This window comes from Daphnia magna, linkage group LG2, assembly GCF_020631705.1.
Source record: "Daphnia magna isolate NIES linkage group LG2, ASM2063170v1.1, whole genome shotgun sequence".
In the NCBI taxonomy this organism is placed as follows: Eukaryota; Metazoa; Arthropoda; class Branchiopoda; order Diplostraca; family Daphniidae; genus Daphnia; species Daphnia magna.
Genome location: NC_059183.1, coordinates 14,319,774 through 14,331,533, shown reverse-complemented (window position 1 = coordinate 14,331,533; position 11,760 = coordinate 14,319,774). Strand labels below are relative to the sequence as shown.

The 11,760-nt window shown below is 39.6% G+C and overlaps 5 protein-coding genes across 7 annotated transcripts; 2 read left to right on the top strand and 3 right to left on the bottom strand.

Annotated features, from left to right (window-relative positions):
• Nucleotides 1-115: 115 nt before the first annotated feature.
• Nucleotides 116-822, bottom strand: LOC116916790 (U6 snRNA-associated Sm-like protein LSm1). Its single transcript, XM_032922144.2, has 3 exons — nt 661-822; nt 421-605; nt 116-359 (listed from the first exon to the last, which is right to left on the bottom strand). The coding sequence occupies exons 1-3, from the start codon at nt 710-712 to the stop codon at nt 183-185; spliced, it is 414 nt and encodes a 137-aa protein (XP_032778035.1). The 5' UTR covers nt 713-822; the 3' UTR covers nt 116-182.
• Nucleotides 823-1,092: 270 nt separating this feature from the next.
• Nucleotides 1,093-4,175, top strand: LOC116916635 (GPI ethanolamine phosphate transferase 3). Of its 3 annotated transcripts, XM_045169409.1 has the most exons (5): nt 1,093-1,548; nt 1,608-1,773; nt 1,876-3,649; nt 3,711-3,933; nt 3,997-4,175. In XM_045169409.1, exons 1-5 carry the CDS (start codon nt 1,249-1,251, stop codon nt 4,147-4,149), a joined length of 2,616 nt encoding a protein of 871 aa, XP_045025344.1. In that variant the 5' UTR covers nt 1,093-1,248; the 3' UTR covers nt 4,150-4,175. The 3 variants fall into 3 exon arrangements, with proteins under 3 accessions (XP_045025344.1, XP_032777804.2, XP_045025345.1); XM_032921913.2 differs by having other exon boundaries at nt 1,608-3,649; XM_045169410.1 differs by having other exon boundaries at nt 1,408-1,548; nt 1,618-3,649.
• Nucleotides 4,127-6,133, bottom strand: LOC116916708 (ornithine aminotransferase, mitochondrial). The gene is made up of 7 exons (XM_032922036.2): nt 5,914-6,133; nt 5,718-5,847; nt 5,317-5,635; nt 5,162-5,254; nt 4,812-5,084; nt 4,605-4,743; nt 4,127-4,535 (listed from the first exon to the last, which is right to left on the bottom strand). Exons 1-7 carry the CDS (start codon nt 6,131-6,133, stop codon nt 4,369-4,371), a joined length of 1,341 nt encoding a protein of 446 aa, XP_032777927.1. The 3' UTR covers nt 4,127-4,368.
• Nucleotides 6,134-7,497: 1,364 nt separating this feature from the next.
• On the bottom strand, nt 7,498-9,173 carry LOC116916715 (4-hydroxyphenylpyruvate dioxygenase-like protein). The gene is made up of 4 exons (XM_032922046.2): nt 8,271-9,173; nt 8,005-8,156; nt 7,824-7,936; nt 7,498-7,750 (listed from the first exon to the last, which is right to left on the bottom strand). Exons 1-4 carry the CDS (start codon nt 9,031-9,033, stop codon nt 7,582-7,584), a joined length of 1,197 nt encoding a protein of 398 aa, XP_032777937.2. The 5' UTR covers nt 9,034-9,173; the 3' UTR covers nt 7,498-7,581.
• Nucleotides 9,174-9,351: 178 nt separating this feature from the next.
• LOC116916720 (BTB/POZ domain-containing protein KCTD9) lies at nt 9,352-11,753 on the top strand. The gene is made up of 8 exons (XM_032922051.2): nt 9,352-9,593; nt 9,654-9,775; nt 10,143-10,665; nt 10,725-10,860; nt 10,933-10,992; nt 11,063-11,165; nt 11,288-11,318; nt 11,382-11,753. Exons 1-8 carry the CDS (start codon nt 9,543-9,545, stop codon nt 11,496-11,498), a joined length of 1,143 nt encoding a protein of 380 aa, XP_032777942.1. The 5' UTR covers nt 9,352-9,542; the 3' UTR covers nt 11,499-11,753.
• Nucleotides 11,754-11,760: the final 7 nt, after the last annotated feature.

Below are 11,760 nucleotides of genomic sequence, written 5' to 3'. Positions count from 1 at the left end.
GAAATCTTAAAGTATTACTCACCTGCTCAGTACTTCTATTTTTATATATGCTAACTTAATTTGTGCAAGTTGAAGAACTGAAGCCTAAATGAATACCAAGTTTGACACACCAAAGTATACAAAAGGAATCGTTTATTTGTTTTCCCTGTCACGAATCAAAACAATTTTCACAAGCTTCATAACTAAAAAGCATCATCATGAGTGTAATCTGCAACAGTGGACTGTAGTCCTAGTTCTTTAAGTCTCTTCAGTCTTACTTTTTCCTTGGCCTGTTTTTCTTCTTGTTCTAGTCTTTGGGCTTCAAGGATATCTTCAACACCAACTTGTGTAAGAGGAATTCTTTCTTCTTTTTCCAAGTCCTATAGTCAACAGATGATGCTTGTTAAGACTTAACCAAAATTTAATAATTTATAGATTTACAATTTCACCCAACAGGGCAACATTCTCTCCTCGAACAATAAATACTCCTCTTGGAATATCCCCATATTCTTTTCCAACATGAATCCTCTCGATAGTTCGATGTAAAACTAAGTTGGCAAACTGATCAACACTTCTGAGATATCCTATTAAAGTTCGTCCATCGCGGAGTACTACTATGACCTTTTCTGAAAATAGGTAAACATTACATCATGACAGCTAGATGTTTTGACAAAAACTTACTGTCCAAATCTTCCAGCAAAGTCGCCGTTCCCGGTAATGAAGCGACATTCATTTTCGATATTTCATGAGCCTTTAAAACAATACTCGTGCTAGACGTGCAGTTTGATGGGTCAAGAGTGCATGCGTATCTTATGAAATGGCATGCGTCAATTCGTCTGCTTAATAAATTTTAAAATTTCCAGGAACGAACGGCTCCTAGTGACACCTGGCCCAACGTTGAATTTGCTATTGAATGTTCATTGAAATATTTGAAAAATAATAATAATTTTTTCGATATATCTTATTTAAAAAATAATTATAAATATTTCAAGATTGTTGTTTTTCAAGCTCTATCAATCAATATTTTTTTTTTTTTTTTTTTTTTTTTTTTTTTTTTTTTTTTTTTTTTAAATTTTTTTTACTTTCTATATACAGTTGCCAAAAGTTTTAGTTTTGTTTACCTCGCGATGTTAGTCTGCAAACAATTCGAAAGTGATAGAAATAGGCGACACAATGGTTACTAACACCTAACATATATATAATAAAAAAAGACACAATGGTTTTGTTGCAAAACTAGAAAAGTTTTGTTATCAAAGATTTAAATCTGAAATGAAAAAAAGACATACAGTGTTTTTTGCCTGGCTGTTTTTGTTGTATTCAAATGGTGTTTTGCATTTTCTTCAAGGTTTCTTGCTAACCCGTCGTGAAATTCATTTGAAGTCTTCAGCGTTTGACGGTGTTTCTTGTTGTTTGGAGCCCAAGTACAGACAAATAATAATTCTACTTATTGATGCTCTTCGCTATGATTTCCTCCCCTACAACAATTCCACAAGCAGTGGAGCCATTTACCACAATAATTTTCCTGTTGTGCACAAGTTATTGAAAGATGACCATGCTGTTCTATATCAGGTATGCAACAATAAATTTCAATAAAAGAAATTTTGTTTTATGTCACTAAATTTTTCCAGTTTGTTGCAGATCCTCCAACTACTACAATGCAACGCTTAAAGGGTATGACTACTGGCAGTTTGCCTACTTTCATTGACATCGGAAGCAATTTTGCAAGTGATGAGCTTATAGAAGACAACCTTATTAGTCAGTTGACATCATCTAGCTTCAATGTCACATTCATGGGTGATGAAACTTGGAAATCATTGTTTCCCAAATCTTTTCAACGTTCGTTTCCTTTCCCATCCTTTGACGTATGGGATATTGACACCGTCGACCGGGGAGTAGAAGGACATTTGGTATCAGAAATGATGAAACCAGACTGGAATTTGCTGATCGCTCACTGTTTAGGGGTCGATCATACAGGTCATCGTTACGGTCCCGAACATCCTGCCATGCCCCGAAAGTTAAAAGAGATGAATTCTTTAATCGAAAAAATCATACGCAACATGAATTCTCAAACGCTGCTACTAGTCATGGGTGATCACGGGATGACAAGAAGCGGTGATCACGGTGGTGACAGCCCAGACGAAATCAACGCTGGTTTATTTGCCTACAGCCCAGGATGGAATATAAAATTCAATGACTCGAAGACGCAAGTAGTCAGCCAAGTAGACCTTGTACCAACCTTGTCAATACTGTTGGGCATACCGATTCCTTACTCAAATCTAGGTTCGGTGATACTAGACTTCGTTTTCCCCGAGCAGCTTTTTCGAGAAACCCACTCCAGTGAAAAGGACAATTTGGCGATTGCGTTATCGTACTTCTCTGACGCCCTCTACATAAACGCAAAACAAATTTGGCGTTATTTGAAAACGTATAGGCGTGATTCGCCTTTTCCGGAGAAAGAATTCCAACAACTAAGCAGCCAGTTCACACATGTCTCCGATCTCTTCGACGGACTAAAAATTGAAGGATGTTCCAAAAATTGTTCATCCGATTCCAGTTGCTGCCCCAACCATGAAAAACTTAAAGAATTCATAACGACGGTACAGATTTTCCTCTCAGAAGCTAAAGAAATCTGTCGTTCAATGTGGGCTCGCTTCGACCTAACCTCCATCATTGTTGGATTGGCTATTTTTACTTCGTCTTTGCTGTTGAATGCAACTGTACTCGTCGACTGCGAATCGACTTCTATGAGGCCTGTCAGTTACATTGGCGTTGCTGGAGCGTTCTTTTCCGTTGTACTTCAACGATGGCCCATCATGGTGGTTCTTGGTTTGAGCTTAGCACCAGTTTTGATATATTTGGCTATGGCAATGCGTTTTATGCGATTGAAGGGGTTCCACGTGACATTCCTGTTTCCATTTTTCCTTGCTGTTTCTTACACCTCTAATAGTTTTGTTGTTGAGGAACCGTACGTAGTTCACTACCTAGCACAGTCACTGATCTGGTTACCTCTCTTCTTCAGGCGTAGAACGGGCCAGTTTGTAATCAGAAGTGGATTGAGCTTGTCAGTGCGCTTGGGGTTGGCTTTCTTTCGTTGCCGGGAAGAGCAGTTCCCTGTTTGTGAAGCACACAGCCTCCATCGTAGTCTTACCAGTCTTTCAGGATCCAGCTGGATGCTGTATGAAAGAATGTGCCTAGCTTTAGCATCTTGCTTTGTTCTTTATTTACTTCTTGCCCGATACCTTCAAGTCGATAAAAAAATCGGATTTATGGTCGCCATCGTCTGGTGCCATTGGATTGTGCAAAGTGCCTGTTTCCTAATGGGTGGCGACACAGCTGCATTAACTTTTCTGCCAAAATTGTTCTATTCTGTATTTGTCTTAAAACTAGCCCGTGACATCTACCAATTTGTAGTCGACAATGAACACGGCAAGGTATCAAATTACCGCAGAAAAACATCTGACATGGTAATCCTACTGTCAACCCTTGCCGTTTTGTTAGCTGGCGACGGCTTGGCGCCAGGTATTATCTTAACACTTGTCAGTATCGTGCTGTTCGCGCAACTCTTCGCTGAGGTCAGCAGCACCGAAGAGATGTGGCCTCTCTACGGAATTTTATCCTTGCATGGTTTCTTCGCCAGTGGACACCACACTAGCCTAGCCAGCATTCCGTGGTAAGTTTCAAGTACAAATAAGTCATTTCAGCATTACATTTAAATGCTTTTTGTTCGACAGGGAAGCGGCTTTTGTAGGCATCTCACACTCCAGCAGCCAAGGTGGTTTAGCTAACGTGTTGCCAACGTTCTTCGTTAGCTACAGCACAGCATTCTCAATGCTTTTACATGCCATGTCTGTACCCATCGTGGCACTGTCAACAGCTACGGTCCGAAAGAACAAGGAGTCGCGAATGCGTTTAGCGAATGGGTGGCTCTACATCCTTTTCTTCCATGCTGTGCGCGTAAGTAGCAAAACTTTTTATTTGAAAAAGATAGCGTTAGTTACTTACGTGCATTACCATTAGCTGTTTGGTTGCATGGGCGCTGCTGCCCTACATCGGCGTCACTTAATGGTTTGGAAAATTTTTGCTCCGCGCCTTCTCTACGAACTACTTTTCGCCGTTTACACTTCATTAGGGATTGTTACATCTTTAATTCTTTTTCAGGCAACGATGTAAATATATTTCATTCTCGTCTTACCCAATCCGACCAAAATCGTTCAAAATTCTTTTTTGAATAATTCAATTGAAAGTAGTGAAAAGATAACAGATAGAAGAAGGGGAAATATGGGAAATGTTTCCGCTGCTGGCTTTAAGAGAAAACAATTGCAATGAAAAGGAAGCCCTCACAGAAAATATCTTCGTACGGAAGGATTATTTAGGATGCAAATTTTTGTTTCATTTGACGTACGAGTAAATAACTTTTTTAATGATGGATGTGCATTCAAGCATTTCCTTTTCATTGATAACCAATGGCGGAGCAAAACGAATAATGTCACCGTGAGTTGGTTTGGCAAGCAGTCCTTCGTTACGCAACCTTAGACAAATTTCCCATGCGTCGAATTCTGGATAACAACAACGAAGATTAGTCTTTGGCCTGAGCTTAACAAGAATGATAACGATTCACATGTTACCTGGTTGGATAACGATAGCGTCTAGCAATCCTTTTCCGCGCACTAGTTTAATCACTGAACTAGGAAGCTCATTCATTTCTGCTCGTAGAAGCTTCCCAAGTGTTTCAGCATTATCTGCTAGTTTTTCTTCCTCTAGAACCTGTGGGCGGATAATTTTAGTTTAAACACAATTTCGATTTGCATAGAGAAACGAAAATGTGTTTTTACTTTCAACGCTGCCATGGCCACTTTACAGGCCAAAGGGTTGCCACCGAATGTCGATCCGTGTTCTCCTGGCTTGATGGTCAACATCACGTTGTCGTTCGCAAGAGCAGCGGACACAGGAAGAACACCACCAGATAGAGCTTTACCGAGAACCAGGATGTCCGGTTTAACATTTTCGTGATCAACAGCCAAGCGTTTGCCAGTTCGACCCAGTCCTGTTTGCACTTCATCGGCAATCCACAGTACGTTGCTTCTCGTGCAAAGCTCCCTTACACCCTACATAGAAATAAGTTAGTGATACCGTCGTTCTCATGCTTTTTTTTTTTATTATTTATTAAGAGTTCAAGTTTTACTTTGAGATAACCGGGATCTGGAACGACCACCCCAGCTTCGCCTTGAATCGGCTCCATCATGAATGCACAGACAGTTGGGTCTTCCAGAGCCGTCTGTTATTAGCAAAAGAGAGAATTAGCATAACATTGCAGAGAGTAAGCATGTAGTAATGTACTTTTAGAGCGCCCAGGTCGTTGTAAGGGATGATGACGTAGCCAGGCATGAACGGACCGAATCCAGAATAGCTGGACGGGTCGGTAGAGCTTGAAATGGCTGCCATTGTTCGACCCCAAAAGTTGCCTTCGACAAAGACAATCTTTGCTTGATTTTCCGGGATTTGTTTGACAGTATAGCCCCACTTGCGTGCCAATTTACAAGCCGTCTCACCGCCTTCTACTCCAGTGTTCATAGGCAAGACTTTATCATAGCCAAAAAGCTTCGTAATATACTCCTCATATTCTCCCAACACATCCGAATAGAATGCCCTCGATGTCCTAATAAGAAACCAATATTTTTGTTATACTCGAGAGAAGTGCGCAGTTATCACAATGCATATTGAATAGTCACGTTACTTACAATGTTAGTATGTCAGCTTGTTGATGCAACGCCTTGATGATGCGTGGGTGGCAGTGGCCCTGATTGACGGCAGAATAGGCACTTAAAAAATCATAGTAAACGCGTCCTTCGACATCCCATACTCGAACTCCTAAATCAAACTACCGCATTCAACAATCATGGAGACGACTTCAGTGATTTATCAAATTCAACCGACCTTCGCCTCGACAGAGGGCTACGGGCAAGGGATGGTAATTGTGCGCTCCGTATTTACTTTCTCGCTTGAAAATGGTCTCGGATGTAGCTCCCATTGAAACGGACATGTCTTCAGCTGTGGCCGCGGATACTTTGGTTGCCTTCGAACGAACTAATGAAGCCCTCCAGCCGTTCATAATTCCAACCATTGGCCGCATTGTTTTGTTCATCGTCGTAGCCATTTCTTTTCAATTTCTAAGCTGAAATATTTTAAGAAAATAGCATGTACAATGACCGTGTGCACACATAATTATCTACAAGAGAATTTTTATAGCACCAATACGGTCTAGAATTATATCACGCAGAAACCTACTGTATGTGACGTATTCGCATCACGCTACACTGTTCTCGGTGCACGCATTTCCCGACTCAGATTACGATTTTTATGCTCATGGTCAAAACATAATCCAAGGTCGGTAGGTTATTTTCACTCGGCAAAGCACCCACTGCGTCGGCGTGAAACATCTCTAAATTTTCTTTACTTGTTGACGTGTTTGATTTAAGAAATTTTCAACACAACAATATGGAAATTCACTGTCAATCTGAGAAACCATCTTTTATCAGAAATTCGATGCTAATACTTCCGGATATAAATCAAAGCTCAGTCGAAATTCCAAGAAAATTCAAAGGTTCGTTGCATTACGTATCGATCAGACGTCACTCTCAGTCACATCGATCTCTACACTTTGTTATGGAACTAAAACAGATTACTACGTACTTGCTGAATCCCATAATTTGGAACGGAATCCAAGCAATAGTACAGATAAACTTGCGTCAGACTTATTTGGTGCGTAACGGGAGTATGTTACAGTTATGCAGCAGAAAGAAACTTACTTGCGAGAGGTATATACACTTTTGTGCAGCAATCGTCTCAAGTGGCACGAGTTCCCCGAAGGCTGTCGCGAGGTAGAATGCTCATGTTCTGGCAAAACTCGGTCACTATATTGGCGCATATCCTGGCTTCCTCTGGCATTTCTATCACTTTGCGATCCTGCCACTAGATGTCTTATGGAAAATTTGCTCGGATATGCTAATCAAACATTGGAAATTCCTAAACGAAGATTCAAGTAGTGGTTGCAGCAAGCCAACTTCGAAAATCATTTGCAGTTAATGCACAAAATTGCAATCTCAGTGCAACGCAATCTGAAACATTATGTCTCCAACATTACCCAACAATTTCTTAACAACCTTATCGTATCAATTAATCAGTTTCTAGATTCATCGAAATTCAGTTAACTAATTACTTCAAGTTTTAACGATACTCAGGAAGTGGTAAGTTCATGTTATGGAAATTTATGAATACATTTCACAGTAAGCCAAGTTAACTTTTCTCTATCAAACCCGACATCTTGGACTAACTATGGGAAACGGGGTCAATGGCGAAAGGTTGACGTCCTCCCTCGTCATGTGCCATCTGCTCTTTTAGGGTAGCAGATCTCAAGAAAAGAGGCTTTTGTTTTATGGCGTAGAGATCTAATCGACACCTGGGAAGAAGAGAAAAATACGTTTCGACGAAAAAAAAAAAAAGACCCAAAACAATATGACCTTGGCAATAACGAATTATATTTTTCTATTTGCATCTTTCAAAGTCTGTTTAAGAGATTATTTTCGATTCAGATCAGGTTGAAATTTAGATTTGAGCAGTTTGTTTGTTCATAATCTGTCGCTCCTCCTCGATCGAACGGGCTAGAGCCGTAACATTGCCGGCACCGAACCCTCGAGCCCCCTGCCTTTGTACCACTTCCATGAAAAAGGTTTCTTCCTTGAACAACGGAAGCGTGAAGATCTGCAGAAGAAACCTGTCACAACAATATATTTTACAAAATGCTCGTCAACTGGACAACTGAAATGGAAATTAAAAACAAGACTCACTTGTTGTCATGTTTTTCTGTGCTGGTATCTGCTTCAGAGTCGATGAGAATTCCCAACCGCTGAAATTCGTGAATGTCGTAACCAGCTGATTGAATTTCTTTTTTTTTCTGTTCCTAAAAAGTTAATTTTTCTAGCAGGGTTATTTATATTCTTGGCGTTATTGGCATTCCAATGGCATTACGTTGCGATAATAAGCTGCAGGCGGTGTTCGGAAAGAAACCTGTTTTCGGATCATGTCATCCACGCAACTGGTAATGTCAGCTGTGCTGAGGCCGATGTGCTGAAGACCCGGTCCTCCGTGACCGCTGAGGAAGGCACCAATGTGTGTGTTCTCTGTTTTGGCGTGTACCGTCACGTCATTAAGGAAATACTACGTTCGTCCGCATTATTACTTAAAAGAACATTCTAACGGCAACTGAAGAACATTATAACATAAGTAGAATTTACCTATTCCTGGAAGAGATTCTGCAATGACAATCTTCAATGAGGACTCGTCCATGCCATCGGGGTTGGAATTGCAAACACCTGATTCAGCGCAGGGCCAATAGTCTATAACGCGGAGCCTCATGCCAACCCCGTCTCTGATTACCAAGCCTTCTTTCAGATCTTCAGTTGGGTTGGTCTTAAATTTTTGCATGCCCAAGCAATCCTGATACCATTTTATGATATCAGGTGATTCACCAGGATAGCAGACATAAGTCAAATGATCAATATGTGTGATTGGTTCTTCCCCTTGAATTTTTTCATCTTCAGAGGTGCAAGTAAATGTGGGAAGGAATGGCCCCATGTACTGTGATTTGTCCAAAAGGGTATGGACTATGTTGCCACAACAGGAACCAACAATAGAATACCTCACTTTTCCTCTTTTATCTTCTACTTCTGTGACAGGATGAAATAGTTTCCCCCCAAATTTTTGCATCCTATCAGTTACAGATTCTAAATTTTTCACTTCCAAAGCTACATTGAACACAGTGTCAACATGACGAACAGGTGGAGAGAAATATAAGAACGGCACGGATTGTTCTTGATAAAGGTTTTTCCTCTCGGTTACAACGAAAATGGATTTTTTACTTCCAACAACCCACTGACTACTTAACAACGTATCTCTTCGTGCTCTAAGAGAAAAGCCAAGTTTGTCTGTAAAGTAGGAAACGATCTTCCTGCCGTTAGCAACACACAACTCAACATGATGCAAGGCACTTGGGTGCATTTTGAGACACTATTAAACTTTCTGAAATTAAGTCGTCGGTTTTAGAAGTAATAAGGTGTCGTCAAAAGTTCGTGTAACGGTTACGAAACACGAATTCGAGCAATATTGCAGACGACGGGAATCGGAACAGTCTTTTCGTCTGAAATAAATAAAGTACGTTAAAACTTATTTTGATATCTTACATCTTAGATGCTTACATTATGTCTTACTTTCAAACTGACTAGTGAAAAAAATTTCTGCACTTCACAAAAATCTTTTTCAAACTTATAAATCACCTTTTAAATATTTATTAAGAGAATTTTTGGAATTGGATAAAGTTGTCAAGTAGATCATCCAACTCGACAACGCTGTGGCATCTACAAAAAAAAGAAAGAAAAACATCTACATCAGTTTCATTGCACCCATTAACGCTTTAGAAGTTAGAACCGCAAATAACATTAAGAAAAACAGCAACTGAATTCGCGGTGCCAGAATTATTGAAAAATAAGGTTTACAAATTTAATCGTTACATGACACTACGAGTGACAATATCAAAGAATGGACATTCTACTGGCAGAAAGGTTTTAATATCTGTTGGCCCATTTGAATTATTGTATAATAAACCTTACCATGTTTTGCAGGTCATTGCTGTTCCTCCAACATTTGTTGAATTTCTTGCAGCAGTTAGTTTGTCACTAGGAATAAAAGCAAAAAGGGTTTTCAACTGTCACGGAGGAGAAATACATGATATTTTATTCATAAGGTACATATTTATTGTCTTGTTAGACTTTTTTTTTTCTCACTTACAGTTTAAAAAAAGTAAATAAATCCTGAATTCTATCAGTTCTGTTGACATAGGCCATTCACAAGTCTTTACTTTGAGTCACACATAGTGGCACTTCTTATATAAACCATTTGGTTGCTGGAGGCCACACTTGGCCTTCTATAAAGATTACTTTTTTCTAGCCTGATCATTTTCTGCTCAAAGGGATTATTGGTTCTAGAAATATGCAATAAAAATATACATTGTTTGCTAATAGGACACTGCCTGTAAATAGGATAAACCATTTACAGAAACTAACAAATAACTTGTTTTTATTTTCCTTTTTTTTTCCTTTTATGCTCTCTAGGGATAATGAACTACTATACATTTCTGAAGGTGGAGATTTTTGCTCAGAAAGAGAATGGGTGACCCTTAATGTTGGTGGGAAATTGTTCACTACAACTCGAATGACCTTAACAGCCAAGGAACCATTCAGCATGCTTTCACGCATGTTTACCATTGATTCTGGCCAATTCAACCTTAGCCCGAGCTCGGTAGATTCCAGCGGCGCCTATCTGATCGACCGTAGTCCGACATACTTTGAGCCTATCCTGAATTATTTACGGCATGGTAAATTAATACTTGATGCTGGAGTTAACGTACAAGGTGTTCTCGAAGAAGCCCAGTTTTTTGGGATCGAATCGTTGGTACCTCAACTCGAAAGTCTTGCCGATGACGAGAAGTTGAAGAAAAAACAACAACCATTAACAAGAGCGGAAGTGATCAAAGCTCTGGTTCGTACTTCGCCAACAACTGAGCTCAGATTCCAGGGAGTCAATTTGGCAGAGGCAGACCTTTCAAAACTTGACCTGAGAAGCATAAATTTTAAAGTACTTGTATTATTGGAATCTAAATGGTCACAATATTCTGAGTTTTTATTGTTATGTAGTATGCTTGCATGCGCGGTTGCAATCTTTCCGGAGCAAATCTGAGCTGGTGTAACTTGGAGCGTTGTGACTTATCAGGTGCAAAGATGGATGGAGCCCAGCTTCTTGGAGTCAAAATGCTTTGTGCTATTTTGGAAGGTAAAGTAGATCCTTACTTTAGAAAACTCTTCATTGGAGCATGCAGCATTATTTCTTAACTTACTTTCTAAGGCGCGTCGCTACGTGGCTGCAATTTCGAAGACCCCGCCGGCAGTCGAGCTAATATGGAAGGTAGCTTAAGTGTTTTTCAGTTCCCATAAGCTTATGTACCGGAATCGCTATACTCTTTGATACGCTATAGGTGTCAACATGAAAGGGGCCGTTCTCGAAGAAAGTAATATGGCTGGTGTAAACCTTCGGGTAGGAACTTTGAAATACGCAAATCTTCAGAACTGCACTTTGAGGTTACCTAGAATTTTATTTTGAGTTTTGATCTTTTTTTCATGCTCAAATTTGCCTTTTTCGTTTATTTATCAAAGTTTTTTTGTTTTTTTGTTTTTGTTTTTTTTTCTTTTTGTGTGTGCAGAGGAGCTGTTTTGGCGGGGGCAGACTTGGAGGTAGTTTCGCGAACAGTTGGAACTATGAATGATTTATTAATAACCTTCTCTGTGGTATCTTAGGGTTGCGATTTATCTGGAAGCGATTTACAGGAGGCCAACCTTCGTGGAGCTAATTTAAAAGATACGACATTGGAATTAATGTTAAATCCGCTTCATATGTCTCAGGCTATACGTTGAGTTGTCTACTGCCAGTCTCTCCTGTTCGTTTCGATAACGAATTCGCGAATTACTAAGCTTTATATTTCACAAAATGTTTTATTTTCAAAAACTATCCTTTCACAGTTATTGTTAGTGATGGACACTTTACCTTCTATATATACATTTTTTTTTTCTGTTTATTGAATTACGGAAGTCTGAGCGTATTGATATTTGAGAAATTTTTGGTTCGGGACTTTTTAAGGATAAATAACAATAATATACGTGGAACATAAACTGTGCG

Coding starts and splice junctions, on each gene's coding strand:
- LOC116916790 (XM_032922144.2), bottom strand. CDS start 712: ATGAATGTCGCTTCATTACCGGGAACGGCGACTTTGCTGGAAGATTTG. Junction 606..660: donor TTTGCTGGAAGATTTGGACA/GTAAGTTTTTGT, acceptor ACCTATTTTCAG/AAAAGGTCATAGTAGTACTC. Junction 360..420: donor TTGCCCTGTTGGGTGAAATT/GTAAATCTATAA, acceptor TGTTGACTATAG/GACTTGGAAAAAGAAGAAAG.
- LOC116916635 (XM_032921913.2), top strand. CDS start 1,249: ATGAAAAAAAGACATACAGTGTTTTTTGCCTGGCTGTTTTTGTTGTAT. Junction 1,549..1,607: donor ACCATGCTGTTCTATATCAG/GTATGCAACAAT, acceptor AAATTTTTCCAG/TTTGTTGCAGATCCTCCAAC. Junction 3,650..3,710: donor AGCCTAGCCAGCATTCCGTG/GTAAGTTTCAAG, acceptor TTTGTTCGACAG/GGAAGCGGCTTTTGTAGGCA.
- LOC116916708 (XM_032922036.2), bottom strand. CDS start 6,133: ATGGCTACGACGATGAACAAAACAATGCGGCCAATGGTTGGAATTATG. Junction 5,085..5,161: donor CAGATCCCGGTTATCTCAAA/GTAAAACTTGAA, acceptor ATTTCTATGTAG/GGTGTAAGGGAGCTTTGCAC. Junction 4,536..4,604: donor CGCTATCGTTATCCAACCAG/GTAACATGTGAA, acceptor GTTGTTATCCAG/AATTCGACGCATGGGAAATT.
- LOC116916715 (XM_032922046.2), bottom strand. CDS start 9,033: ATGCACCCAAGTGCCTTGCATCATGTTGAGTTGTGTGTTGCTAACGGC. Junction 7,937..8,004: donor CTGCAGCTTATTATCGCAAC/GTAATGCCATTG, acceptor TTAACTTTTTAG/GAACAGAAAAAAAAAGAAAT. Junction 7,751..7,823: donor ACAGAAAAACATGACAACAA/GTGAGTCTTGTT, acceptor TTGTTGTGACAG/GTTTCTTCTGCAGATCTTCA.
- LOC116916720 (XM_032922051.2), top strand. CDS start 9,543: ATGACACTACGAGTGACAATATCAAAGAATGGACATTCTACTGGCAGA. Junction 10,666..10,724: donor TGAGAAGCATAAATTTTAAA/GTACTTGTATTA, acceptor ATTGTTATGTAG/TATGCTTGCATGCGCGGTTG. Junction 10,993..11,062: donor CAGTCGAGCTAATATGGAAG/GTAGCTTAAGTG, acceptor GATACGCTATAG/GTGTCAACATGAAAGGGGCC.